Genomic DNA, 27,463 nt, shown 5'->3' with positions numbered 1-27,463 from the left:
CCCATTGATATGCTGTCTGCAAGAGACTCATTTTAGACCCAAACACCCCTAGATTGAAAGTGAAGGGGTGGAATACCATTTACCATGCTAACAGACACCAAAAGAAAGCTGGGGTGGCAATCCTTCTATCAGACAAATTAGATTTTAAACCAAAGACTGTAATAAGACATGAGGAAGGACACTATGTCATACTTAAAGGGTCTATCCAACAAGAAGATCTAACAATTGTAAATAGCAATGCCCCTAAGATGGGAGCAGCCAATTATATAAGACAATTAATAACAAAAGCAAAGAAACACATCAACAACAATACAATAATAGTGGGGGACTTTAACACCCCCCTCACTGAAATGGACAGATCATCTAAGCAAAAGATCAACAAGGAAATAAAGACTTTAAATGACACATTGGACCAAATGGACTTCACAGATATATTCAGAACATTCCATCCCAAAGCAATGGAATACACATTCTTCTCTAGTGCCCATGGAACATTCTCCAGAATAGATCACATCCTAGGTCACAAATCAGGTCTCAACTGGTACCAAAATAATGAGATCATTCCCTGCACATTTTTGGGCCACAATGCTTTGAAACTAGAACTCAATCACAAGAAGAAAGTCGGAAAGAACCAAATAAATGGAGGCTAAAGAGCATCCTGCTAAAGAATGAATGGGTCAACCAGGAAATTAAAGAAGAATTTAAAAAATTCATGGAAACCAATGAAAATGAAAACACAAGTGTTCAAAATCTTTGGGATGCAGCAAAGGCAGTCTTAAGAGGAAAGTATATAGCAATACAAGCCTTTCTCAAGAAACAAGAAAGGTCTCAAATACACAACCTAACCCTACACTGAAAGGAGCTGGAGAAAGAACAGCAAATAAGGCCAAAACCCCGCAGGCAAAGAGAAATCATAAAGATCAGAGCAGAAATCAATGAAATAGAAACCAAAAGAACAGTAGAATAGATCAATGAAACTAGGAGCTGGTTCTTTGAAAGAAGTAAGAAGATTGATAAACCCCTGGCCAGATTTATCACAAAGAAAAGAGAAAGGACCCAAATCAACAAAATCATGAATGAAAGAGGAGAGATCACAACCAACACCAAAGAAATACAAACTATGAGACACTATATGGCAGCAAATTAGATAATCTGGAAGAAATGGATGCTTTCCTAGAGATGTATCAACTACCAAAACTGAACCAGGAAGAAATAGAAAACCTGAACAGACCTATAACCACAAAGGAAATTGAAGCAGTCATCAAAAATCTCCCAAAAACCAAAAGCCCAGGGCCAGATGGCTTCCCAGGGGAATTCTACAAAACATTTAAAGAAGAATTAATACCTATTCCTCTGAAACTGTTCCAAAAAATAGAAATGGAAGGAAAACTTCCAAACTCATTTTATGAGGCCACCATTACCTTGATCCCCGAACCAGACAAAGACCCCACCAAAAAGGAGAATTACAGACCAATATCCTTGATGAACATGGATGCAAAATTCTCACCAAAATACTAGCCAATAGGATCCAACAGTACATTAAAAGGATTATTCACCACGACCAAGTGGGATTTATCCCTGGGCTGCAAGGTTGGTTCAACATCCGCAAATCATTCAATGTGATATAATACATTAATAAAAAAAAGAACAAGAACCATATGATCCTCTCAATAGATGCAGAAAAAGCATTTGACAAAGTACAGCATCATTTCTTGATCAAAAGTCTTCAGAGTATAGGGATAGAGGGTACATGCCTCAATATCATAAAAGCCATCTATGAAAAACCCACAGTGAATATCATTCTCAATGGGGAAAAACTGAGAGCTTTCCCTCTAAGGTCAGAAACATATCAGGGATGTCCACTATCACCACTGCTATTCAACATAGTATTAGAAGTCCTAGCCTCAGCAATCAGACAACAAAAAGAAATCAAAGGCATCCAAATTGGCAAAGAAGAAGTCAAACTCTCACTCTTTGCAGATGATATGATACTTTATGTGGACAACCCCAAAGACTCCACCCCAAAACTGCTAGAACTCATACAGGAATTCAGTAAAGTGGCAGGATATAAAATCAATGTACACAAATCAGTGGCATTCCTATACATCAACAACAAGACAGAAGAAAAAGAAATTAAGGAGTCGATCCCATTACAATTGCACCCCAAACCATAAGATACCTAGGAATAAATCTAACCAAAGAGGCAAAGAATCTGTACTCAGAAAACTATAAAATACTCATGAAAGAAATGGAGGAAGACACAAAGAAATGGAAAAACATTCCATGCTCATGGATTGGAAGAACAAATATTGTGAAGATGTCAATGCTACCTAGAGCAACCTACACATTCAATGCAATCCCCATCAAAATACCATCCACTTTTTTCAAAGAAATGGAACAAATAATCCTAAAATTTGTATGGAACCAGAAAAGACCCCAAATGGCCAAAGGAATGTTGACAAAGAAAAGCAAAGCTGGCGGCATCACAATTCCGGACTTCAAGCTCTATTACAAAGCTGTAACCCTCAAGACAGTATGGTACTGGCACAAAAACAGACACATAGATCAATGGAACAGAATAGAGAGCCCAGAAATGGACCTTCAACTCTATGGTCAACTAATCTTCGACAGCAGGAAAGAATGTCCAATGGAAAAAAGACAGTCCCTTCAACAAATGGTGTTGGGAAAATTGGACAGCCACATGCAGAAGAATGAAACTGGACCATTTCCTTACACCACACACAAAAATAGACTCCAAATGGTTGAAAGACCTAAATGTGAGACAGGAGTCCATCAAAATCCTAAAGGAGAACACAGGCAGTAACCTCTTCGACCTCAGCCACAGCTACTTCTTCCTAGACACATTGCCAAAGGCAAGGGAAGCAAGGGCAAAAATGAACTATTGAGACCTCATCAAGATAAAAACCTTTTGCAAAGCAAAGGAAACAGTCCACATAACCAGAAGACAACCAACAGAATGGGAGAAGATATTTGCAAATGACATATCAGATAAAGGGCTAGTTTCCAAAATCTATAAAGAACTTCTTAAACTCAACACCCAAAGAACAAATGATCCAATCAAGAAATGGGCAGAAGACATGAACAGATATATTTCCAAAGAAGACATCTAAATGGCCAACAGACACATGAAAAAGTGCTCAACATTGCTCGGTATCAGGGAAATCCAAATCAAAACCTCAATGAGATACCCCCTCACACCAGTCAGAATGGCTAAAATTAACAAGTCAGGAAATGACAGATGTTGGCAGGGATGCGAAGAAAGGGGAACCCTCCTACACTGTTGGTGGGAATGCAAGCTGGTGCAGCCAGTCTGGAAAACAGTATGGAGGTTAATCAAAAAGTTGAAAATAGAGCTACCATACGACCCAGCAATTGCACTACTGGGTATTTACCCCAAAGATACAAATGTAGGGATCCGAAGGGGTATGTGCACCCCGATGTTTATAGCAGCAATGTCCACAATAGCCAAACTGTGGAAAGAGCCAAGATGTCCATTGACAGACGAATGGATAAAGAAGATGTGGTATACATATATATACAATGGAATATTAGGTAGCCATCAAAAAGAATGAAATCTTGCCATTTGCAACGACGTGGATGGAACTGGAGGGTGTTATGCTGAGCAAAATAAGTCAATCAGAGAAAGACATGTATCATATGACCTCACTGATATGAGGAATTCTTAATCTCAGGAAACAAGCTGAGGGTTGCTGGAGTGGTGGGGGGTGGGAGGGATGGGATGACTGGGTGATAGACATTGGGGAGTGTATGTGCTATGGTGAGTGCTGTGAATTGTGTAAGACTGTTGAATCACAGATCTGTACCTCTGAAACAAATAATACATTATATGTTAAAAAAAAAAAAAGAAGAAGATAGCAGGAGGGGAAGAATGAAGGGGGGAAATCAGAGGGGGGATGAAACATGAGTGAATCCTCAGGGTTATAAGTGATATAGAATTAATTTGTTCTTTACCTCTAAAAATGCTAGTCCAGACTTTCTGGCACCAGTTCCTTAAGTTTGAAATAACATGTAATAAAAATACCTGCACTGTGTTCACTTTGTAAAGTGTCTTTGTTTTAATTTTAGAATCCAGTGCAGGAAAGGGGCAAGAAGTAGTGACAAGAGCTGGCAAATGGAGGAAAGGGATGCCAAACCCATGGCAGACCTTTAGCAAAGAGAGGAGGTTGGTGCAGATTTTTTGTTTTCTTTAAAGAAAAAGAGTTTTCTGCTCAGCTGTCCTTTGAGCTTTGTGCCCATGCTCAAAACAATCAGATAAGAAATTTGTTCCAATATGTGACCTTATACTTTATTAGAAGTCCTAAAAACATAAAAATTAAAGTTATATTTTATGTACACACATTTTTACTTTGTTTTTTTGTAAGAGTATAATTAACTGAACTTAAGGTTGCTGTGGATTCTAGAATGTTGGTCAGAGTACCTTAAGGGAAGACACAATTTAAACTCAATACAGTTTGAATGTATTGTGTTGTTTATAAGGTGAAGAAACACTGCTTTCCTTATAGCTGTTCAATACCATGCTTGCAAAGATATGCTCTATTTGCAGTGCATGAGTTGTTTTATATATATATATGTATCATATAGATGTTTATATTTAATATATAAAAATACATACTTTACTTATACATAAAATAAACATATATAAAATATATTTTTAAATTTATATATATATTTATAGAGTGGTGCTAAAAGATAGGTTCTATTCTCATTTTGTCTCATATTCTCAGCATCTTGAGGCTGTGGATTCTACTGATGTTTCTGGGCCTTGGTGCTTCTCAGGTGAGTCTTGGGGAGGGTGTCTGTGTTGTGGAGAAGATCTCAGGACCTCTTCATTGTCCTTACTATTGAAACCCTCTGTAAGGCCCCGAGGCCAGGTCCCATACCCACAGTGACAATGGAGCCAGAGGGGAAGGTTGTGAGAGCCACAGATCTTCAGAGTATGGTGGATGGTCTGAGAGGAGAGAAGCCTTCTGATCAAAGAAGACCAAAAAAGATGAAAGCATACCTAAGAGTGAGCTCTCAGTGGGAAGTAGCACAGCACTGGGGGGAGGGTGGGCAGCAGGACATGGATTAAATCAGAGTAGGGAGTACATTAATTAGAGAATAAGATTAATTTGCCAATGTTGATCAATATTCAATGAGTAGATCTGTCTGAATACCTTTGCTAATAAGATCCTTTTGTATAGAAAGCTGTTTATTGAAGGGAGAATGATGGAAGATTTCCTTAATGTCAAAGAATATTCAATTATTAAAACTCATGATAATGAAGAAAACTGATCCATAGTCGCTGTAGGTACAATATGTGCCATTTCTCTTAGAAGCTCTTTGCTCTGTATGTTGCTTTTTCCCTTTTCTAAGCCTGGCGTTAACGTCAGATTTAGCCCATTCCCTTCTGGTGCAAGGTGGGGATGAGGAGCTGGGTACAGAAGTATTCACATGACCACTTTGTCAGAATTTCCAAAAGGCAAGTTCAGCCATTGAGAATAACAACTCTGCCCTGGCCAACATTCTCATTTCTTTGCCCTCATCCAACCCTCATTCTCAGATGGTGTTTTGAAAAGGAAGAAACTGCATGGGTATTTTGTTGATCTACCTAAGTTCAGGACTAAGCTTCAGTGATAACCTCCCAGAGGGGCTGATGATCTCAGGTAAGCATAGTAACTACCATGTCTGAACAGGGGCATAAACATTTTAGGTACTGGACACCCCAAAATTGGTACATAAATATGAGTCCACTTTTCAAAAATTTCAAACCAATTCTGTCCCATGAGCTCAAATTCTTATGGACACAGCAGGGTTATAGATAGAATTCAATTGCATAAACACTTAGGAAGTGACCCCTACTCTGGGGACAAGAGCAGTGCTAGCAGGTTCTAATTATCTGAAGAATGAAGAGTCCTACTTCCCAAGCTAGAACTTCAAGTAACCTTAAAATTCACTTCCTTCTTTCAAAACTTTGGCCAAAATAAGGGCTTAAGGTTCTCTCCAGCAGGCTGGTGTAATCGATAGCCTAAGCCTTAGTATGTTGGGGGGCAGAGGCGAAATGATATAAAAAGGGTAAGTGACCATGTTCTTTTCTGAAGGAAACATACTACTACTGTACTACTAATAAAAGCAATGATAGCTACTGTGTTCTAGGCACTAGATCAGTTGCTTTATATTTATTTCCTCATTCAATTCCTATGATGAAGGTGCTACTTATCATCTTCATCGTATGGATGAGAAAACTAAAGCCCAGAGAGGTTAAATTACTTGCCAAGGTCCCATAGCCGGTAACAGGGCTAGGGTTTAGAGAACATGACCTTAATCTCTATGATGCCCTGTGTGTGCAGTAGTAACATTCTATCTGCATCTTGGATTCTCCACTTCCTACCTTTCCCCTCGTAATTTCTAGTTGACCTCATAAGGTATATAGCTGATTAAAATGTCTGTCACAAGGCAAGGTATCAATCAAATATTGATTGGAAATTATCTCTCTCTGAAGCTTTCCCTCCCTCATATACCTCCCATACTTTAAGTGTTAAAACAAACAAACAAAAAACCCTACTCAGTTTCACACATGTACAATGTTGTGGCTAATTTTGAAATGTAAAATACAACAGCTTAACCAGGTGATGTATGGAATAATCGAATTACTATATGGTACACCTGAAACTAATATAACACTATGTTAACCAACTGGAATAAAAATTAAAACTTAAAAAAAGGGTTTATATACCCCCAAAAACCTTGTCCCCCACTTCATTCTGTTACCTTGGAAATTCTCAGCATAATTTAAAACATTCTTCTTTTGAATTGTCTGGGAAGAAATTTTTTTTTAAAGATTTTTATTTATTTATTTATTTGAGAGAGAGAGAGTGAGAGAGAGATTAGGAGGAGAGAGGGTCAGAGGGAGAAGCAGACTCCCCACTGAGCAGGGAGCCAGATGCAGGACTCGATCCAGGGACTCTGGGATCATGACCTGAGCCGAAGGCAGTCGCCCAACCAACTGAGCCACCCAGGTGCGTCTGGGAAGAAATTTTTAAATATCACCCATGAAAGCAGGTCTCCTGTAAAGGTAGATGTGATATTAGGAAACCTCCAAAAGTTGTTTGGAGTCAGGTGTTGCAAAAAGCAAACACACAGACTAAGAACCATGCGATTAACCTGGGCAAGGTTGTTTTCATTCAAATTTAGAGATTTAATGAGCCAGGTTTAACTCATTTGGACACCACAATGGCCCAGGGGAATAGTTTCCAACCTGGCAGACAAGAAGAGCCCTTTCCAGGGTGATGCCTTTTAGGAACAACTCACATAGATGGTCTCTTTAAAGCCGCTCCATAAAGACATCTACCAACACTTTCTTGATTGTACATCACTGTTAGTGAAGAATTTTTAGAGGATACCACAATATATTTCCCCATTTTTCACATGCACTTTATGACATTATGAAATATATACAAAAATATAAATTTGAAGGATGAGATGAAAAAACAAATAGAATTTCTGGTACTTATTTTCCTTACCCCAGTTGACCATGCTCTCTCCCTTGGGAAGGCATGCTCCATTTTAGAGACAGCACCCTCTCTCCTCCTGTCCTCAGGAGTTATTGCCTCCAAAATGATTGCAGCAATGGATCTTTAAAGGATGTTATCCTACAAAGCCAATATCCAAGAGGTTGGGAAATGGTTTTCTGTGGACCCTTCACACATTGTGGCCCTCATTTCACGGGAGAGTCATGCTGGGAGAGTTCGGAGAGTTCTCAGGAATAGCTGGGGAGACATAGGAAATCGATTTGGGCTGATGCAGGTATGACAGCAAAGCAGGGAAGGCTGGTTTTGCTGGCTGTTGGGATTTGGGCTGTAAAACATTAGAGGAGATTATGGGCTGTTTTTATCTTATAGCATGAAAATTATCCCAACTCAAACTTTGCTATGAGATTTAAGTAGGCAAAATGTGCCATTCCAAGTCCCCTCTCTTTCAGGGCTTCTTCTACCCAATTCTGGCTTTCTCCCTTGAGCACCACCTCCCTCTGTTCTGCATCTAGCCTGCTACTCCCTGAGGATCTCACTTTCCCACTTCCTTCCCCCATCAGACTGAAATGATAACTTGAGGAGGTCAGATAGTTAGCAGTCAGAGGTAACTTTTCTGAATAGTCACCCCTTCACTGATATTCCTGAAGACTCAAGGAAAATAAATGACTGCATTTCTTTCTTTCTTTTTGTAGATCTATTTTAGTTCAGCTTTCCCCCCAGTTTTATTGAGATATAACTGACATACAGCACTGTGTAAGTTCAAGGTGTAATGATTTAACTTACATATACTGTGAAGTGATGACCACAGTAAATTCAGTTTATATCCATCATGTCATATAGCTACAGAAAAAGAAAAAAAAGATTTTTCTTTAATTTGTGATGAGAACTCTTAGGATCTACTCTCTGACTTTCAAATATATCTTACAGCAATGTTAACGATAGTCATCATGTTGTACATTACATTACATCCCTAGTACTTATCTTATAACTGGAAGTTTGTACCTTGGGCCACCTTCATCCAATTCCCCACCTCCCCACCCCCAACCCTTGGTAACCACAAAGCTGATGTTTTCCTCTATGTTTTTTTTTCTTTTTAAAGATTTTATTTATTTATTTGACAGAGAGAGACACAGCGAGAGAGGGAACACAAGCAGGGGGAGTGGGAGAGGGAGTTGTGTTGAATTGTCCTTGGCAAATCATTGATCCTCCCACCGAGCAGGGAGCCTGATGTGGGGCTCGATCCCAGGACCCTGGGATCATGACCTGAGCCGAAGGCAGACGCTTAATGACTGAGCCACCCAGGCGCCCCTGTTGTTGTTGTTTTTTTTAAAGATGAAAAGATTCCACATGTAAGTGAGATCATACAATATTTGTCTTTCTCTGACATCTTTCACTTAACATAATGCCGTCAAGGTCCATTCATATTGTTGCAAATGGCAGGATTTCCTTCTTTTTTAATGGCTGAATAATATTCATTATATATATATTTTAAGGTTTTATTTGAGAGAGAGAGAGAGCGCGCACAAGCAGGGAAGAGAGGTAGAGGGAGAGGGAGAAGCAGACTCCTCTCTGAGCAGGGAGCATGACACAGGGCTTGATCCCAGGATGCTGGGATCATGACTTGAGCCGAAGACAGATGTTTAACCGACTGAGCCACCCAGGCACCCCAGTAGGGGCATTTTAACATTAATTTTTCCAGTCCATGAACATGAAATGTATCTTTCCATTTGTGTCATCTTTCATTTCTTTCATCAATGTCTTGTGGTTTTTCACTATAGAAATCTTTTACCTCTTTGGTTAAATTTATTCCTAAGTATTGTATTGGTTTTGACACTATTGTAAGTGGGATTGTTTCATTTCTTTTTCAGATAATTTGTTAATAGAAATGCAACTGACTTTTTTGTATGTTAACTTTGTGTCCTGTAACTTTACTGAATTTGTTAATTAGATCTAACAGTATTTTGGTGGAGTCTTTAGGATTTTCTATGTATAAAATTATGCCATCTGAAAATAAAGACAATTTTGCTTCTTCCTTAAATGACTGCATTTCTAATAGAAGAATGTCAGATCCCCTACAGAGTGATGGAAGGGAGCTTTTGGTTGAGGGGCCTTTCCAAGTTCTATTCTATAGTCCATCCTATGGGAAGGCAGTTTCTTGCAATTGTACTAAGTTGAAGCCCTGCGCTCAGATTTTACCAAATTAGGATTACCAAATACAGAAAATGCCTTAATAAAAGTACCACTCCCTGCCAGTGGCTCCTAGACCCTCTCTAAGAACTCTAGTATCTCTGAACCAGAGGACAAGAAAGCAATAAATGAGATGCGTGTCTAAATGACAAAGAGTCATGGGGGACAAATTTGACCAAACATAATAATGCAAACCTGAAGATGAGTAAGACAAACACAGGATTTATTTAAACCCAGGGAAAAGAGTGGAATGAGCATGACAATAAACAGACTAAATGAGGAGAATTTAATAAATACAATGAAAAATACTTAATTTAACATCCCAACAGGAATGTATTTAGGGTTTACTCTGTTAGAAGTGTTGAATTGTCCTTGGCAAATCATTGATCCTTTTGTCTGAATTTCTTAGATTGATGCATGACACCACAGACCCGTGGAGAAAGGTAGTAGGGTTTAGGGTGTTGTAATATTGGACAGTGATGTATAAAGAGACAGCAACAACACTTCATACATTAGGTGACTTGCTGAAAAATGCTGAGAGTTTGTTGTCAATGGAAAAGTCTACATAGCACAGCGTGGGAAACCATTAAGTTTAGTAGAGACCCTAGAACTGAATAAACTAGTATTTACATTTTTGTTGCTGCTCTTGTTCTTAACAAGGTGGATATATATGTCTTGGCTACTGAATCTAATTAAGATTAAATATAGCAATGGGCCTCTGATGGTTTCCACTTAATTGAATCAGTTCCCTAGTGCCTTTTCAGATTTATAATAAAATGAAAGGGGGTGTGGCGAGGGGAGGATTTATGAACCTAGATAAATGGAAACAATTGTTTGGAAGATATATAAATACCTTATATATAAAAATAAATATATATCAATTTATATCAATAAAATAAATTAAAATGAATTATAGTTTTTCTGTCTAAAATCATAGCTATATTTCTTTTAACTTGAAAAATGCATATTCATTAAAATATATTTAATAGACTTTACTTATATATAATTAACCTAGGCAGATCAACTCTCTTTTTAATTTGTCAGGTTTCTGTTAATATTAAGTTTGGGGGCATCTGGGTGGCTCAGTCGGTTAAGCATCCAACTTTTGATCTCAGCTCAGGCCTTGATCTCAGGGTCATGAGTTCAAATCCTGAACACCTTCATGATGGGTGTGGAGCCTACTTAAAAAAAATTAAGTTTGGGGGCGCCTGGGTGGCTCAGTTGGTTAAGCGACTGCCTTCGGCTCAGGTCATGATCCTGGAGTCCCGGGATCAAGTCCCGCATCGGGCTCCCTGCTCGGCAGGGAGTCTGCTTCTCCCTCTGACCCTCCTCCCTCTCATGCTCTCTGTCTTTCATTCTCTCTCTCTCAAATAAATAAATAAAATCTTAAAAAAAAATTAAGTTTGGTAATTATTTTGAATTAACGTTTGGAGAATTTTTAGACGATCATTCCTATGTGGTGAACAGCAATCATTTTATGTGGTGAAGAGCAAATCTTTGTTATCTGATGGTCACTTTAGAAAATCCACAGATAGTTTAAGAATAAAGTTTATCTTAACTTTACTCTTTCAAATTTGGGTATGATTTTGAGAAAGGCAAAATCAAGCATAGTTTTTAGAGAGGACAAGATATGTGATAAGTGATAAGGAAATAATGAGTCTCTGGGCAAAATTACGTTGGTCTACTCAAATGCTATTTTTACTTTTATTTCACATTATTCATGCACAGATTACAGTAATTTATTAATATACCTTTATATGTATTTAGGCATGGGGGTCTATATTTAATAAACTTAAAGCTTATGTCTACAGCATTAAAATAGGATTTATCAGTATATTAAATAGAAAATTATACATTGTACTAAATTTACCACCTTAATAAGTAGAAAGTCATATCCATTATGTTGTATACATATTTGTGTTTCTCTGTAATTATTGTATCCGGTTTAAATTGTTTATAATATATAAACAATGTTAACAGTTAGTATAACATTATATAACATTGTGGCAGGTTTTGGTTTTTGTTTTAGTTTCAAGTTTTTATTTAAATTCCAGTTAGTTAACATACAGTGTAGTATTAGTTACAGGTGTAGAATTTAGTGATTTATCACTTACATACCACATCCAGTGCTCATCACAAGTGTCTTCCTTAATACCCATCACCCATTTAACCCATTCCCCTGCCAACCTCCCCTCCACTCAGTTTGTTCTCTATAGTTAAGAGTCTGTTTTCTGGTTTGCCCCTCTCTCTCTTTTTTCCCCCTCCTATGTTCATCTGTTTTGTATCTTAAATTCCACATTTGAGTGAGATCATATGTGGTATTTGTCTTTCTCCGATTGACTTATTTCAGTTAGTATAATACTCTCTAGCTCCATCCTCGTCATTGCAAATGGGAAGATTTCCTTCTTTTTTATGGCTGAGTAACATTCCATTGTATATATATATCTCACCTCTTCTTTTCCATTCATCAGCCGATGGGCATTTGGGCTCTTCCCATAATTTGGCTATTTGTTGATAATGCTGCTATAAACATTGGGGTGCATGTATCCCTTTGAATCAGTATTTTTGTATCCTCTGGGTAAATATGTAGTAGCGCAATTGCTGGGTTGTAGGGTATTTCTAACTTTTTGAGGAACCTCCATACTGTTTTCCAGAGTAGCTGCACCAGTTTGCATTCCCACCAACAGTGCACAAGGGTTCCCCTTTCTCTGCATCTTTGCCAACATCTGTTGTTTCCTGTGTTGTTAATTTTATCCATTCTGACTGGTGTGAGGTGATATCTCATCGTAGTTTTGATTTGTATTTCCCTGATGATGAGTGATGTTGAACATCTCTTCATGTGTCTATTAGTCATTTGGATGTCTTCTTTGGAAAAATGTCTATTCATGTCTTCTACCCATTTTTAAACTGGATTATTTTTTGGGGGGTGTTGAGTTTGATAAATTCTTTATACATTTTGGATACTAACCCTTTATCAGATATGTCATTTGCAAATATCTTTGCAAATATCTTTCTCCCATTTTGACAGCTACCTTTTAGATTGTTTCCTTTGCTGTGCAGAAGTTTTTATCCTGATAAAATCTCTTCATTTTTGCTTTTGCTTCCCTTGCCTCAGGAGACCCATCTAGTAAGAAGTTGCTATGGCTGATGAGAAAGAGGTTCCTGCCTGTGTTCTCTAGGATTTTTCCTGTCTCACATTTAGGTCTTTCATCCATTTTGAACTTATTTTTGTTGTAAAAAAAAATGGTCCAGTTTCATTCTTTTGCATGTTGTTGTCCAGTTTTCCCAACACCATTTGTTGAAGAAATAGTCTTTTTTCCATTGGATATCCCTTCCTGCTTTGTCGAAGATTAGTTGGCCATATAGTTGTGTTCATTTCCGGGTTTTCTATTCTGTTTCATTGATCTATGTGTCTGTTTTTGTGCCAATACCATACTGTCTTGATAACTTGTAGTCTGGAATTGTGATGCCTGCAGCTCTGCTTTTCTTTCTTCTGCTGGCTTTAGGCTTCATTTGTTGTTCTCTTTCTAGCTCCTCTTGGTGTAAGGTTAGATTATGTATTTGAGGTTTTTCTTGCTTTTTGAGGTAGGCCTGTATTGCTATATACTTCTCTCTTATGACCATTTCTGCTGCATCCCAAAGGTTTTGGACTGTTGTGTTTTCATTTGTTTCCATGTATTTTTTTTATTTCTTCTTTAATTCTCCTTTAATTTCCTGATTGATCCATTCATTCTTTAGTAGGATGTTCTTTAGCCTCCATGTCTTTGTGGTCTTTCCAAATTTTTTCTTGTGGTTGACTTCAAGTTTCATAGTGTTGTGGTCAGAAAATATTCATGGTGTGATCTTAATCTTTTTGTACTTGTTGAGACCTGACCTGTGACTTAATATGTGATCTATTCTGAAGAAGGTCCTATGTGCACTTAAAAAGAATGTGTATCCTGCTGCTTTAGGATGAAATGTTCTGAATAAATCTGTTAAGTCCATCTGGTCCAGGGTGTCATTCAAAGCCATTGTTTCCTTGTTGATTTTCTGCTTAGATGATCCGTTCATTGATGTAAGTGGGGTGTTAAAGTCCATTACTATTATTGTACTGTCATTGAATTCCTTTATGTTTGTTATTATTTTATATATTTGGGTGCTCCCAAGTTGGGGGCATAAATATTTACAATTGTTAGATCTTCTTGTTGGAATGACCCTTTTATTATGATATAGTGCCATTCTTCATCTCTTGTTACAGTCTTTGGTTTAAAATCTAGTTCGTCTGATATAAGTATTGCTACTCTGGCTTTCTTTTGATATCCATTGCCATGAAAAATATTTCTCCCTCCCTTCACTTTCAATTTGCAGGTGTCTTTAGATCTAAAATGAGTCTCTTGTAGGCAGCATATAGATGGCTCTTGTTTTTTAATCCATTCTGACATCCTGTGTTTTTTGATTGGAGCACTTAGTCTACTTACTTTCAGGGTAATTATTGATAGATATGAAGTTAGTGCCATTTTATTGCTTGTTTTGTCATTTTCTTCTGTGGATTTTCTCTTTAGTGTTTTTCTCACTCAAAGAGTCCCCTTTAATATTTCCTGTAGGGCTGGTTTAGTGGACACAAACTCCTTTAGTTTTAGTTTGGGAAACTTTTTTTTTTTTTAAGATTTTATTTATTTGAGAGCTAGAGAGTGAGAGAGAGAGAGAAAGAGAAGGAGCAGGGGGAGGGGCAGAGGGAGAGGGAGAAGGAGACTCCCCACTGAGCAGGGAACCAGACATGGGGCTCGATCCCAGGACTCTGGGATCATGACCTGAGCCAAAGGCAGATGCTTAACTGACTGAGCCAACTAGGTGCCCCTAGTTTGGGAAACTCTTTATCTCTCCGATTCTGAATGGTAGCCTTGCTGGATAGTGCATTCTTGGCTGTAGATTTTTCCCATTCAGCACGTTGAATATATCATGCCACTCTTCTCTGGCCTGCCAAGTTTCTGTGGAGAGCTTTGCTGCTACCCTTATTTATCTTCCCTTGTAAGTTAGGGACTTATTTTGTCTTGCAGCTTTTAGGATTTTTTCTTTATATTTTGCAAATTTAAATTATGTCTTGGTGCTGGCCTACTTTTGTTGATTTTCATGGGAGTTCTCTGTGCTTCCTGGATTTGGAAGTCTGTTTTCTCTCCCAGATTAGGGAAGTTTTCAGCTATAATTCCCTCAAACATTCTGCCCCCTTTTCCCTATTTTCTTCTTCTGGGACTCCTATGATAGGAATGTTATTATGTTTCATGGAATCATTGAGTTCCCTAATTCTACTTTCTGATTTCTTTCTCTCTTTTGATCAGCTTATTTTCCATAATTCTATCTTCTGTATCACTTATTCGTTCCTCTGCTTCTTCCATCCTTGTGTTCATTGCATCCAGTTGGTTTTGAATCTCAGTTATTGCATTTTTTATTTTGGCCTGATTGGTTTTAAGCTCTTTTATCTCTGTGGCGAGGGACCTGCTCATGTCTTTTATGCTTTTCTCAAGTCCAGCTAGTATCCTTATGATTGTTGTTTTAAATTCTGGATCAGGCATATTACTTGTATCTGTTTCCATTACAACCCTGACTGTGACCTTTTCTTGTTCTTTCTTTTGGGATAAATGCCTCCATCTTGGCATTTTGTCTAGGTCTCTGTCTTCTGAGTGTTAGGAAGCCTGGTATGTTTCCTACTCCTGAGAGTAATGGCTTTATGAAGAGGTCATATAATGCCCCGGACCTGGTGCTTTAGGAAATGTCTCTGGTGTATGCTGTGTACCCTCTGCTGCTGTGTTATGGCTCCTCTATCCCTCAGGTCAGTCCTCTGCAGGGTTTCTCCTTGTCTGTAGTGGGGAGTGTTTGGACCTTGGCCACACTGTGGCAAGTTTTAATTAGGTGTGCTCTGGTCTGCTTGTTAAAAGAGACCTGAAGCTATTTCCACTAGAGGTGAAGCTCCGCAGTACTCTATGGTCAGTAGACTTGGTGTATGTGGGGGTTTGTGCTGGTCTTCAGGGGGAGGGGGCCACTGTGCTGGTTCTCAGATACACTTGCCTGAGAAAAGCAGCAGAGTACCAGCAGAGTACAGGGCATCAGGTTTTGGTGTAAGCAATTTAAGCAGCCAGTTTTGGTGCTGTGCTGTTTACTGAAGATGGTTTATGCTTAGGGGTGGGAGAGGGAAATGGCACCAGCCAGCTCCTTTGTTCCTGGAGAGGGGAGTTTGTACTTACTGCTATCAGGGAAGCCCTCCCTGAGCAAATAATTTATCCTGTGTGTTCAGAAAAACAGACAAATAATCTCCTCATGGGATTTCTTCACTCTTTGTTGTAAGTTACCTCCCAAATACACAATCTTGTTCATGTCAAAAGCCCCCCCCGCCCCGCCCCTCCATGGCCAGTGCAATTCCAAATTATTCTTGGTGAAACTGTGCCAGTTAGAATGTATTAGTATTATAAGGAGAAAAGATATACCTAGAAGAGGCACAATTTTAGATTGAGAAGACTTTGAGAGAACTGGTATGGTCTTAAGGTAGTATAAGGGGTGCCTGGGTGACTCAGTTGGTTGAGCGTCAGCTCTTGGTTTCAGCTCAGGTCATGGTCTCAGGGTCCTGGGATCAAGCCTCACATTGTGCTCTGCACTCAGCGAGGAGTGCTTGAGGATTCTTTCTCTCCCTCTGCCCTTCCTCCTTGTTCTTTCTAAGAAATAAATAAATCTTTTTTTAAAATTTAAATTCCATTAGCCAACATATAGTACATCATTACTTTCAGATGTAGAGTTCAGTTATTCATCAGCTGCATATAACACCCAGTGCTCATTGCATCACATGCCCTCCTTAATGCCCATCACCCAGTTACCCCATCCCCCTACCCCCCTCCCCTCTCCAGCAACCCTGTTTGTTTCCTAGAGTTAAGAGTCTTTCATGGTTTGTCTCCTTGATTTCTTCCCATTCAGTTTTCCCTCCCTACCTCTATGATCCTCTGCACTCTCATATTCCATATATGAGTGAAACCATGTAATTGTCTTTCTCTGATTGACTTATTTCACTCAGCATAATACCCTCCAGTTCCATCCACATCAATGTAAATGGTAAGATTTCATCCTTTTTGATGGCTAGTCAATCCATATTCCATTGTATGTATATACCATCCTTGTTATCCATTCATCTTTCGATGGACATCTGGGCTCTTTCCATAGTCTGGCGATTGTGGACATTGCTGCTATAAACATTGGGGTGCAGGTGGCCCTTCGGATCACTACATTTGTATCTTTGGGGTAAATCCCTAGTAGTGCAATTGCTGGGTCATAGGGTAGCTCTACTTTCAACTTCTTGAGGAACCTCCATACTGTTTTCTACAATGGCTGTACCAGCTTGTATTCCCACCAACAATGTAGGAGGGTTCCCCCTTCTCCACATCCTTGCCAACATTTGTTGTTTCCTGACTTGTTAATTGTAGCCATTCTGACTGGTGTGAGGTGGTATCTCATTGTGATTAAAATAAATAAATAAATCTTAAAAACAAAATTAATGATATCTGGCTTCATTTTAGGTGGCACTTCTACTTGATGCCCCAAAACATCAAGACCCACGACAGGATGGATATTGGGACCACAAATTATGAGTAGTATGCCAATGTTACTGTTGCCCAACCTAAATCTCACAAGAGACAAAGGAAAATAACAGGTAATTAGAATTCAGAGATTCTTCACCATCATCTTCAATTAGCTGCCACAAAATTTCCCAGTACTGAACCTCTCCTAAAATTCTTACTTCTCCCAATCCCTCCAGGTATCTGAAATAGAAAAAAAGGGAAAAAAACAAAATTCTCCCTAAAAAGATTTCTCCCTTCTTTTTCGTCTTTTAAATAACAATCTCGGGGTGCCTGGGTGGCTCAGATGGTTAAGCGTCTGCCTTCGGCTCAGGTCATGATCCCAGGGTCCTGGGATCGAGCCCCACGTCGGGCTCCTGGCTCAGCGGGGTGTCTGCTTCTCCCTCACCCTCTGCTTCTCCCACTGCTCATGCTCTCTCTATATATCTATCTGTGTCTCAAATGAATAAATAAAATCTTAAAAAAAAAAAAAAAATAACAATCTCAACTGTTGGCAGTTTCTGAGGAATTCAAAGAACATCAATAAAATTTAGGTCAAATTAAATTTATAATTAGAAAACAGATACTATTTTTGGTATTAAGTTTAAGAATAAAATGCAGTCAAGTCTACATAAATATTTATAGACACTAAAGCACAAAGCAGCCAATCTAGCTACACCTAATGTTTAATGACTGTGGCTGAGTCTCTGTTCCCTAGCAAAACAGACTAAGCTCCTGATGGGCAGGGACCGTGTTCTGGTCAGCTGTGCATTTCTCCACATATAACACACTGCTCACTCAAAGGGACACTCACAGAATCTGTTGAATTCAATTAAAAGAGAAAACAGTATTTTTAAAAAAAATCAATGGTGAAAAAAAAAAGAAAAATCAATGGTGATTGCTAAGGTGACATCTAAACCCAGATGTTCAAATAACACCATTCTTGCCCATTCTGCAATGAAACGATCAGAGGGAAAAGAGAGAGTCTTAAACCAAATAACAGCACTGAAACCTCCAAGCCTATATAAGGAAGAATCACACCATGTTTAGCCAGTGACAAGGACTAGTATTTAAAATATATTTTAATGAGAACACTTTCTCACTACCTTTAAATAAAAATGATTTACATTTTTTAATATGAAACTGTTCTGGCCTTAGGACTTAACTGCTTCCTGGTCTATGGGGTTTAGATGCCACCGCACCACTAATTCCCCAGTGCTCTTGAGGCACGTGTTAGACATGTCCTCCTCTGCTGGAAGTCCTTGGGGCAACTTCAGGGGCTTGATCCTGTGACATAAGAAAATGCTTTTAGAATTATATTAGGTAACACATTTTAAAAAATCGCTGACAAACAACAAACCTTATCAAATGTTTAACCACTTTCAGTTTTGCGTTCACTGAAGGGATATTCTTGTGAACTTGAGGAGTATGTGCCTAGAAAGAAAGGAAACCATGTAATGGATCAGTTTCAGAGCAGATGGTCCCATGTTTCAGCAAAATGTGAAAATGAAGGCTTATTTTGTCTAAATCAAAGTTTCAAATAAATTACACTAAATAATACATTTAAACAAAAGAAACTGTAAAAATACACCTTAAAGTTTAAGAATTATAAAATTTAAAGCAAATTTAAACAACACGTAAGATGACTTAAATAGTTGCATACTTTTTCTAATCCAAGCATCTTTATTATATCTTTTTCCCAATATGGACGTCTTTTTGTACTTTTTATTCTGGTAACAATATGCAGTTTATGAGGGTGCTGTGGATCCCCACCGTATTTTTCATGATCTGCAGGTGAAGGCTGAAATACCTAAGAAAGGAGAATTATAAATGGTAAATTTTCAACTTCTATGTATCTATGCTTCTAAGTATCTCCTTTTTTTCCTTAAGAAAAAAAAAAAAAAACCCAAACAACCACATAACGATCTCATCCCAAATCTTTCTATAATCCTATCCTCAAATTGAACATTTATACCCATCTGATTACTTAGATAGAAAAAGTCTAATAATTCCATAATCTGAAAAAAGTATCACACAGGCAAAAACTGTTTTAAGAGTGAAGCAGGAGCCACCAGAGGACACTGAAGAGTTCAAATGTCAGGAGACTGTATGAGCACTGTATAAGCTGGGCACAGCTGCATCCCTTCACCGCGTTCAATCAGGGGCACAAAGCTAAGCTTACAATGACAATAACACTTGAGGATCATAAAAAAAGTACGTACAAAGTACTAGAAGAGTACAAATGACTGCCTATGAAGGATTAGAAACGGCTCCACAAAGCTGCTATGTGAACTGATTCTCTAAGAATCAAGATGTTCCAGTAAGCTATCCCACGAAAACCTTCCCTAAGTACATAAAATGTACTGAATAAGGATGTACATGGTAATACTACTTGTAATACTGAAAAATTTAAAGGGCACATCCATGTTCCTCATAGAATAACTAAATGAATTAGGATGCATACATTCTAAATAAAACTAACAAACTAAAAATAACAAAACCAAACAAAATACAATATAACTAAACTATGATGTATCCAATGGGATACAGTGCTGCCATTAAAACAAGTAACAGCTTACTATCTTAGCAGCTACTAATGCTGAAGAAAGCCATAATACATTCTTGAGCAAAAGAAAAAAAAATCCACACAACCATGTGTAATAGGATCTTTTTCTTTAAAGATTTTATTTATTTATTTGAGAGAAAAAGGAGAGATAGAGAGAGAGTATGAGCAGGGGGAAGGGGCAGAAGGAAAGGGAGATGCAGACCCCCTGCCTGACTTGGGGCTCAAACCCAGGACTCTGGGATCATGACCGGAGCCAAAGGCAGACGCTTAACTGATTGAGCCACCAAGGCGCCCCTGTAGTAGGCTCCTGTATTTGTTTCATGTGTACCAAAATACACAGGTTTGTATATATGATACATTACATAAATACTGATTCTAAGAAATCATGTTATACACACACACACTTATGTATGTATAAAGGTTTCAAAGATATTAGATCAAGAGTCCTATCTCTGGGGAATCACACACACAGAAGATGGCACTTTAATCAAAAAGCATATAATTCAATCATGAAAATAATATTGTAGAAACTTATCTACTGAGAGGCTCCCATTATATTGCTAAATGAAGAAAGCAATTAGAGAAACATTATACATGAGATGATTCACATCTTTAAAAACATACAACAGAAAAGGATGTGGAAGGTATTGACAGTAGCTGTCTCCAGGTAGGTGGGATTAAGGGTGCTTTTCAGTTGTTTTTGCTTGTCTGTATTTTCTAGGGGTTTTGAAGAGACGCAGGGTGAGAAGAATGGTGGAAGACAGAGTATGGGGCAGGCATGCCAAAGAAAAGGAGAGAAGATATAAAGAAACTGTGTAAAGAGCCTGAAATATTTGGGAAAACCAAGTGGTTCTATGTGGCTAACGTAGGAAAAAAACACGAAAAGCAATGTAGCTAGTGTTTTCCGAAAGAATGATATGTACACATAAATCTAGCAGTTCTCTCGCAAAGATTCCAAGTTGCAATAGTCAAGACAGAAAGTGAACACAGACCCACATAGACAGTGTCTGAGCAGGAAGAAGACTCATTGTTTTCTGAGGACAATGGTGATATGAAAACACAAACTATTAAGGCAAAAAACCATAAGCAGGAATAAACAGATTCTAAGATGATAAAAACCAACTACTACAAAGAACAGTGGTACATTTAAAAAAAAAGAATCATTTAGATAAATTCTACCATGCTTTATTTAAACTCTGCCCTACCACCAACATCCACAAATAATTTAATATAAAAGTTTTCAATATTACAAAAGTAGGTATCTTTTAAAACAGCACATGCTTAAAAAAATAGTAACACTAACTGCCCCCCACCCCCAACCCTTCTTCTTACTTTATCTGGAATTCTTGACTTGGTAAATTTGTGACGAATCCAATCCGTGCAAATAAGAGACTCCACACCTTTTGCCACAGTCTAAAACATGATATAAACATTTTTTTTAAGAACTCTGTCTAGTGCAGAAATCCATACCCACCAATTTTTAGGTGACAAAAGTGTTTTTACCTAACCTATAATTATCAAACATTTATCTCAGCCCCTTAGCTGAATGAATATATTCATCTTACCACTAACATTAGAAAGCAAAAAGCTCATATAAATATAGACTTCTCTGTTTTTTTTTTCAAGTTTTTATTTAAATTCCAGTTTGTTAACATACAGTGTAATATTTCAGGTGTAGAATTTAGTGATTCCTCACTTACATAAAACAGCTGGTGCTCATTGCAAGTGCCCTCCTTAATCCCCATGACCCATTTAGCCCATCCCCTACCCACCTCCCTTCTCATAACCCTGTTTGTTCTCTAGAGTTAAGAGTCTGTTTTTTGGTTTGCTCCTCTTTTTTCTTTTTTCCCCTATGTTCATCTGTTTTGTTAACTTAAATTCCACATATGAGTGAAATAGAGACTTCTTGACCAGAGGTTGGCAATATTTTTCTGTAAAGGACTAAACATGAAGCTATTTCCAGCTCTGGGGCTGTATGGTTTCCATTGCCAAGTCTCAACTCTGCCACTGGGGGGCAAAAGGAGCCCCGAACAATATGTAAACATGTGGGCGTGGCTACATTCCAATAAAGCCTGATTTAAGAAAATAGGTGGGCTGAATTTGACCTGCAGACTGTAGTTTGCCAACCCCTGCTCCACACGATGTGCAATAACAACCTTCAACAATACACTGTAAAAAGAAATGAGTTTACGGTTGTCTTTCTGGTCCCTACAAGGCCATCACTACTAGTTCCTATCTCTTGTTCCCCTTCGGCAATCTTCTAGTCCTGCTGCTCTCAGTCGGCTAAAGAGAAAGGATTCACTGCCAATCCCTCGTATCTGGAAACTCCTCTCTGGATAGGCAATATTCATTCCCTTCATGCCCCTTCTGTCCTGCTGAGGTCCACACATAATTAGAGAATAAGCAGGAGCGAATGAGCGAGGGAAAGGAAAAATATGGGCTTCTAATCCTGGTTCTGTGCTTATCATCTGTGAGAAATGAGACACTTATCCTCTCAGAGTCAATTTCCTCAGCTATTTTAAAAGGAAATAATACTGACCCCACAGGATTAATCTAAGGTTAAGGTAATCTATGTAAAGCACCTAATATTATTATCTACAGCCAGCAGCACGCCTGTATCTAGACTCGGGCTCTCATGAATAGATTAGGCTGAGCTGCTATAATTTCTGTAAGAAAGACTAGAAGGAAATACATGAAAATACAAGCATGAATGGTTTCTGGGAGAGTGCTTTTCTTCTTTCTGCTCTTCCACAGTTTTCTATTTTTCTATGATTGAAGATATACTCTTTTCATAACTGAAAGAGAATAAACCCTTAAACTTTAAAAAGATTAAGGGGAAACCAATACTAGCCATTTTTTACCAGCATGTTCTCCAGGAAAAATCTTTTGTGATTTCAAATCTTTAGTGATGAAACAGCAGATAAACCATAAATAAGACTGATCCTCAACATTAAAAAACATATATAAAAAAAGGAACTGTGCAGTTAAACCTGCCCAGTTGTTTTATTCATTAAAAAAGAGAAAGAAACAGTTCTTAAAGAATAAAAAAAAAAAGAGAGATAATACTTGAAACACTTACTTGGAGTCTGCCTGGGGGCCTCTGAACTATTGAGCGCAAAATCCCTGCCATGAGTGTGGTGACTGTTCTCTTCTGAGGCTATGACAAGCAGAAAATAGATCCGTGAGTCAAATGTGTCTTGGAAATGGCCAGGTGCCCACTTCTGTATTATTAAAAAACTAAAGAACAAGTTAATTATAAAGTTGGTTAAAGTTTAACAGTGAAATCTTATTATTTTAATACAATAAGGGTAAGAATTAAGTTATAATAAATGTGTTATTTGGAGTTCAGCAAAACCATACATAGTAATTATACATTAACCACATCCTATTTTTGCCAAATGAGTTAGAACCTAGGTTGACTCAACAAAAATGGGCAAAGGAGGTTATTATTGTTTAAAAAATTCTCTTCAACAATAAGCACAAAGAATGCTTTGTTATAGAATCACATAAAATGAAAGAGCTAGAAGAGACTGAAGAAATCCCGACTCCTAGAACTAGAATTAACAACCTTCTTACCTTATGTATGTGGAAAATGAAAAATCAATCATTTACTCAAGGGCATCCAGCTATCCAAGGAGTATGTGGTCTGGAACCCAATTTTAGTTCCTGGTCCAGCGTATTTTCACTAAATCATAACATCTTTCTGTTAAGAAGTAAACCATAACTTTCTGTTTTGCATATTTGTACTGTTAAACTATTCTTAACGAACATGCATTGCTTCTGTGATGTAGAAAAAGTCATGTTTATTTAGACACAAATAATTACAACCTACTGTACTGATGTATACTAAAAACAGAAAGATTAGGTTTATGAACTACATGTATATTTTGGAAAAGTTATTTAATTTGTGTGCTTCCATTTTTTCCCCAGAAGAATATAATACCTACCTTGCAAATGAGTTATTCTAAAAACACCTGAAACAGTATTTAGCACATAAGAAGCCCTCAATAAATGGTAGCTTTTACTATGATAAAGTTATTAAATTATTACAAAACTGTAATAACACATCAAAATAGAATACAATGGTGTATTTCAGTGAATCCACCAGATTCTGGCTCACTCAAGCTCTGCAAGTCTTTCCTGTGATGTGGAAAAAGCAATGAAGTTGTGGGAATCAATGCAAGATGTCCCATTAAAAGAGCCAGACTTCAGAAAAATTTTCAGCAACTGAACCAGTCTCTCAAAATTAATTATGAATAGGTTTTAGAAGAGTTAACTACTAAATCCTTAGTGCCATGAAATCCAGAATTTTGCCTTGCTCATTTTCTACTCTCAGCATCCAGCACAGTCTCTGATGAACAGTGTTTGTTTCTGAATGTCTGAATCAGTTAATGGGTTAGATCTATGGTCTGCTCAGCTCAGAATTCAGAAGTACCTCAAAATTTCATAACTCTCATCCAGACTTCAGACTTCAAACATTGCCATATAGCATAACAATTTCTAGTTCAAATCATCAGCCATTGCTTGGCTGGTTGTTTATATACATTTTGTATCAAGGCTTCCTTAGAAGAAATGCTTAATTTCCTTAGAAGAGATGCTTATTTAATCCTCAGGCCCTTCAATCAAATAGGTAATGATAAAATATTTCCTTTACCATACTTCTTCCTCCCAAGTTAAACATAATATACCAACCCAACTCATTTGGCTTCACACTATGTTACTCTTTTTCTTATCAGTTAAATTTCAACAAAAGCCTCCTCACTGGCCGTCTGGCTTCCATTCTAACTTCCCTAAGATCTCTTCTTCATGGCAGCAATCATCTAATTAAAATCCTAAATCAGATCATGTCAACCAACTCCTCTTCTCAAAACCTTCCAATGAGCCAGGTTTCTCACTGTTGGAGTGAGAAGTAACATATAAACAAGAGGAGAAAGCCAGAATAAATCCATGTGATCCAATGGCACAGGATTAGAGTTTGAGCTCATGTTTAGCTAAATATAGATAGTGATGGATATAGAAATAATCACAGACATCAATGAATACGTGGGTTAGCTCCGTTAGCTAAGAAGACTAAAAAGCAATGGAATCCCCGTAGCAATGAGCACACCCAGCACCCTGATCTTAGCATTCTCTAATAAAAGAAACCAGGGTTCCATGGAGAAATGGCTGATTGGAGGGCTACCTCAGGGAATATATAAAGATGAGCCTGGAGCATCTTGTAGCACTAGAAAGGAACTACTCAAAAAATCAAAATGATGAGAGTATGTCAAAGGGACACAGGAACCAAGTGAAGAGCTCCCAATGGCAAAAGCTGGACCAATATGAGCTACAAAGTAAGTAACAAAGTACTGGCTTATAATCCAAACCATAAAATAACCATGATTCCATATTCATATAAATAAATGAAGAAGTAAATTAATGGGAGAGAAGAAACAAATCTCCCTTATAGAAGAATTCCAAATAACTTATGCAGAGACTTCCCTCTCAAAAAGGTGGAGCAAAACCACTCATAAGTATGGGCTATGCTTAACAACTTGGCTCTCAGAGTACAGTATAGAAAGGGGGAAAATAACATTGTACTAGAGAAACCTCACAAACACTATGTCAGCCAGGTGATCATGGTAAATATCAACTATGATAAAAGTCAAGTTGATAGCATGCACGCTTGATATGATGGAATGAGAATGGCACTTCATGTCTGTGGTCCTCCTCCCCAAAACCCCTAGCACCAGGCTGAGAGAAAAACATCAAACTCCATTTGAAGGACATTGTGGAAAATACCTGACCAGTACCTCTTCAAATACCTGAGTGCCTTAAAACTGTCAATGTCACCAAAAACAAGGAAAGTGAGATACTGCCATAGTCAAGAGGAACCTAAGGAGCCATGACGACCAAATGGGATTCTGGAACAGTAAAAGGACATCTAGTAAACACTAAGAAATCCAAATGAAGTATGAACTTTGGTTAATGATGTATCAGTATTGATCCATCAGTCATAACGTATGTACCATACTAATGTAAGATGTTAATAAAAGGGGAAATCAGGTGTGGGGTATATAGGAACTCTGTACTATCTTCACAACTTTTCTATAAACCTAAAATTATTCTAAAATAAAAAGCTGATTTATTAAATACCCAAAAAGCTTTAATGCATCGGAGCAACAGCCAGTCCTTAACCCCCACCTCTAGGACTTCATCTCTACTCTTAATCAATACACACACTGGCCCCCTTACAGGTCCTACAAGTTGCCAGGCAGCCATGCTCCTTTGGACGGACTGTTCTTTCTCCTGGAATGCTCCTGATATTCACAGTTAATTCTCTCACTTCCTTCAATTCTTGGCTCAAATCTTTTCTCAGTAGGGCCTATCCTGATTCCATTATTCAACATTTTGACCCATCCCCAAATTGTCAGACTTCTTACTTCACTTGATTTTCTTTCCATAGCATTTATCTTCTAACACAGTTTATTAGGTTTTTGTTGTCTGTCTTCACCCAGTAACATGTTAATTCCGCAAGGACAATGATTTTTAAATTTTGTTTTGTTTTTGGCCTGCCCTGTCTCTTCACAGATGTATCCCAAGCATATACCTAAAGCAGCACCTGTCATGTACTAGGCACTCAATCAGTTTTTGTTGAATTAAGTTTACAGACTTCAGAAAGTGTGACAGTCAAAAGTTATAAGTTTTAATAAAAAGTAAAGATTATTGTTAATAATAAGGCACACAACTCTTGGACTTTGAAGTAAGTAGCTCCCAGTTAATGTCTGAATAGTTTTAGACATCTATTTAATGACAAAAGGAGGGGAAACACCACCGAGAATGCACAACACAGAATTTCCCTTTCAATAAACCGAGATCTCTGAAGGCAATAAATGTCTCTTCTTTTAATTCCTAATGCCTATCAAGTAATAGGCAGTCCCCATCCTCATCCGCGCCCCTTGGCAAAAAGACGCAGCACAGGCAGCTGTGGATAGGTGGCAATCAGGAACACGGTTGGCGAAATTACAGCTCTTGGTAAAATGGTAAATATTTTAACTGCCAACCCGGGAAGGTTTTGCCTTCTAAAATGCAATTAGGTAAGCTTTTATCTTTACTAACAAAAAAATTCAAGTTACACTGATCCCCAGCGGGAAACCGAAATTAGTAACAGAACAGAAGCACAGAAACTGCTAAAACAAACCTGAATTCCCTTCCTCACTAAGCCATCCTGCCTAGGCGGCTCGGCCCTTGGACTCCAAGGGGCTCGGAACTGGGAAACGGGATCCAGTCGACCACTGGCTTTCCGCGAGCCCATGGGACAGTACACGGGCGCAGGCCCAGGCAGGTTACTGCGACCCGCAAACTCAGAATCCAATAGGAAAACCAACAGTGATCTCCACAGCGTTCCCAGGTACGTCCTCCTGGCAAAAATGCACTACTCTCCGCCATTCACTCCCTTCTCACCAGCTACTGCTAAATGTTGTTCACACTGAACTTACCGAACGAAAGAAGAAAAGCGGCCAGATCCCCAACCGCTGCACTCAACCCCAGCCGTCACGGCCTGCAACAACTGTGACCCCGCGCACTTCAGTTCCGGCCGTGTC

General features: G+C 38.2%; 1 protein-coding gene and 2 long non-coding RNA genes across 9 annotated transcripts in view; 1 reads left to right on the top strand and 2 right to left on the bottom strand.

Annotated features, from left to right (window-relative positions):
* The first annotated feature begins 4,120 nt into the window (after positions 1–4,120).
* LOC118008238 lies at positions 4,121–5,601 on the top strand. The gene is made up of 3 exons (XR_004678617.1): positions 4,121–4,204; positions 4,767–4,818; positions 5,585–5,601. It is a non-coding gene; the product is annotated as an uncharacterized LOC118008238 (long non-coding RNA).
* Positions 5,602–7,043: 1,442 nt separating this feature from the next.
* LOC118008236 lies at positions 7,044–16,322 on the bottom strand. Its single transcript, XR_004678616.1, has 3 exons — positions 16,199–16,322; positions 8,337–8,393; positions 7,044–7,790 (listed from the first exon to the last, which is right to left on the bottom strand). It is a non-coding gene; the product is annotated as an uncharacterized LOC118008236 (long non-coding RNA).
* Positions 16,323–18,269: 1,947 nt separating this feature from the next.
* The window catches only part of MRPL30 (mitochondrial ribosomal protein L30), a 33,414-nt gene continuing 24,220 nt past the window's right edge, over positions 18,270–27,463 (bottom strand). For 4 of the 7 annotated variants that reach the window (XM_035001752.1, XM_035001757.1, XM_035001758.1 and 1 more), the window contains 5 exons: positions 22,960–23,037; positions 21,213–21,293; positions 18,978–19,124; positions 18,675–18,748; positions 18,270–18,601 (listed from right to left, as the gene is read on the bottom strand). In XM_035001752.1, the coding sequence (XP_034857643.1) occupies positions 18,469–18,601; positions 18,675–18,748; positions 18,978–19,124; positions 21,213–21,293; positions 22,960–23,037 (513 nt within the window). In that variant the 3' untranslated portion in view covers positions 18,270–18,468. Of the gene's footprint in view, positions 18,602–18,674; positions 18,749–18,977; positions 19,125–21,212; positions 21,294–22,959; positions 23,038–23,456; positions 23,584–27,358; positions 27,454–27,463 lie in introns of those variants that run through there. The other 3 variants (XM_035001755.1, XM_035001754.1, XM_035001756.1) reach the window with 3 other exon arrangements.

This window comes from Mirounga leonina, unplaced genomic scaffold (genome assembly GCF_011800145.1).
Source record: "Mirounga leonina isolate KUSES-001 unplaced genomic scaffold, KU_Mleo_1.0 Mir_125, whole genome shotgun sequence".
Classification (NCBI taxonomy): Eukaryota; Metazoa; Chordata; class Mammalia; order Carnivora; family Phocidae; genus Mirounga; species Mirounga leonina.
This window is presented reverse-complemented; position numbering and strand designations above follow the sequence as displayed.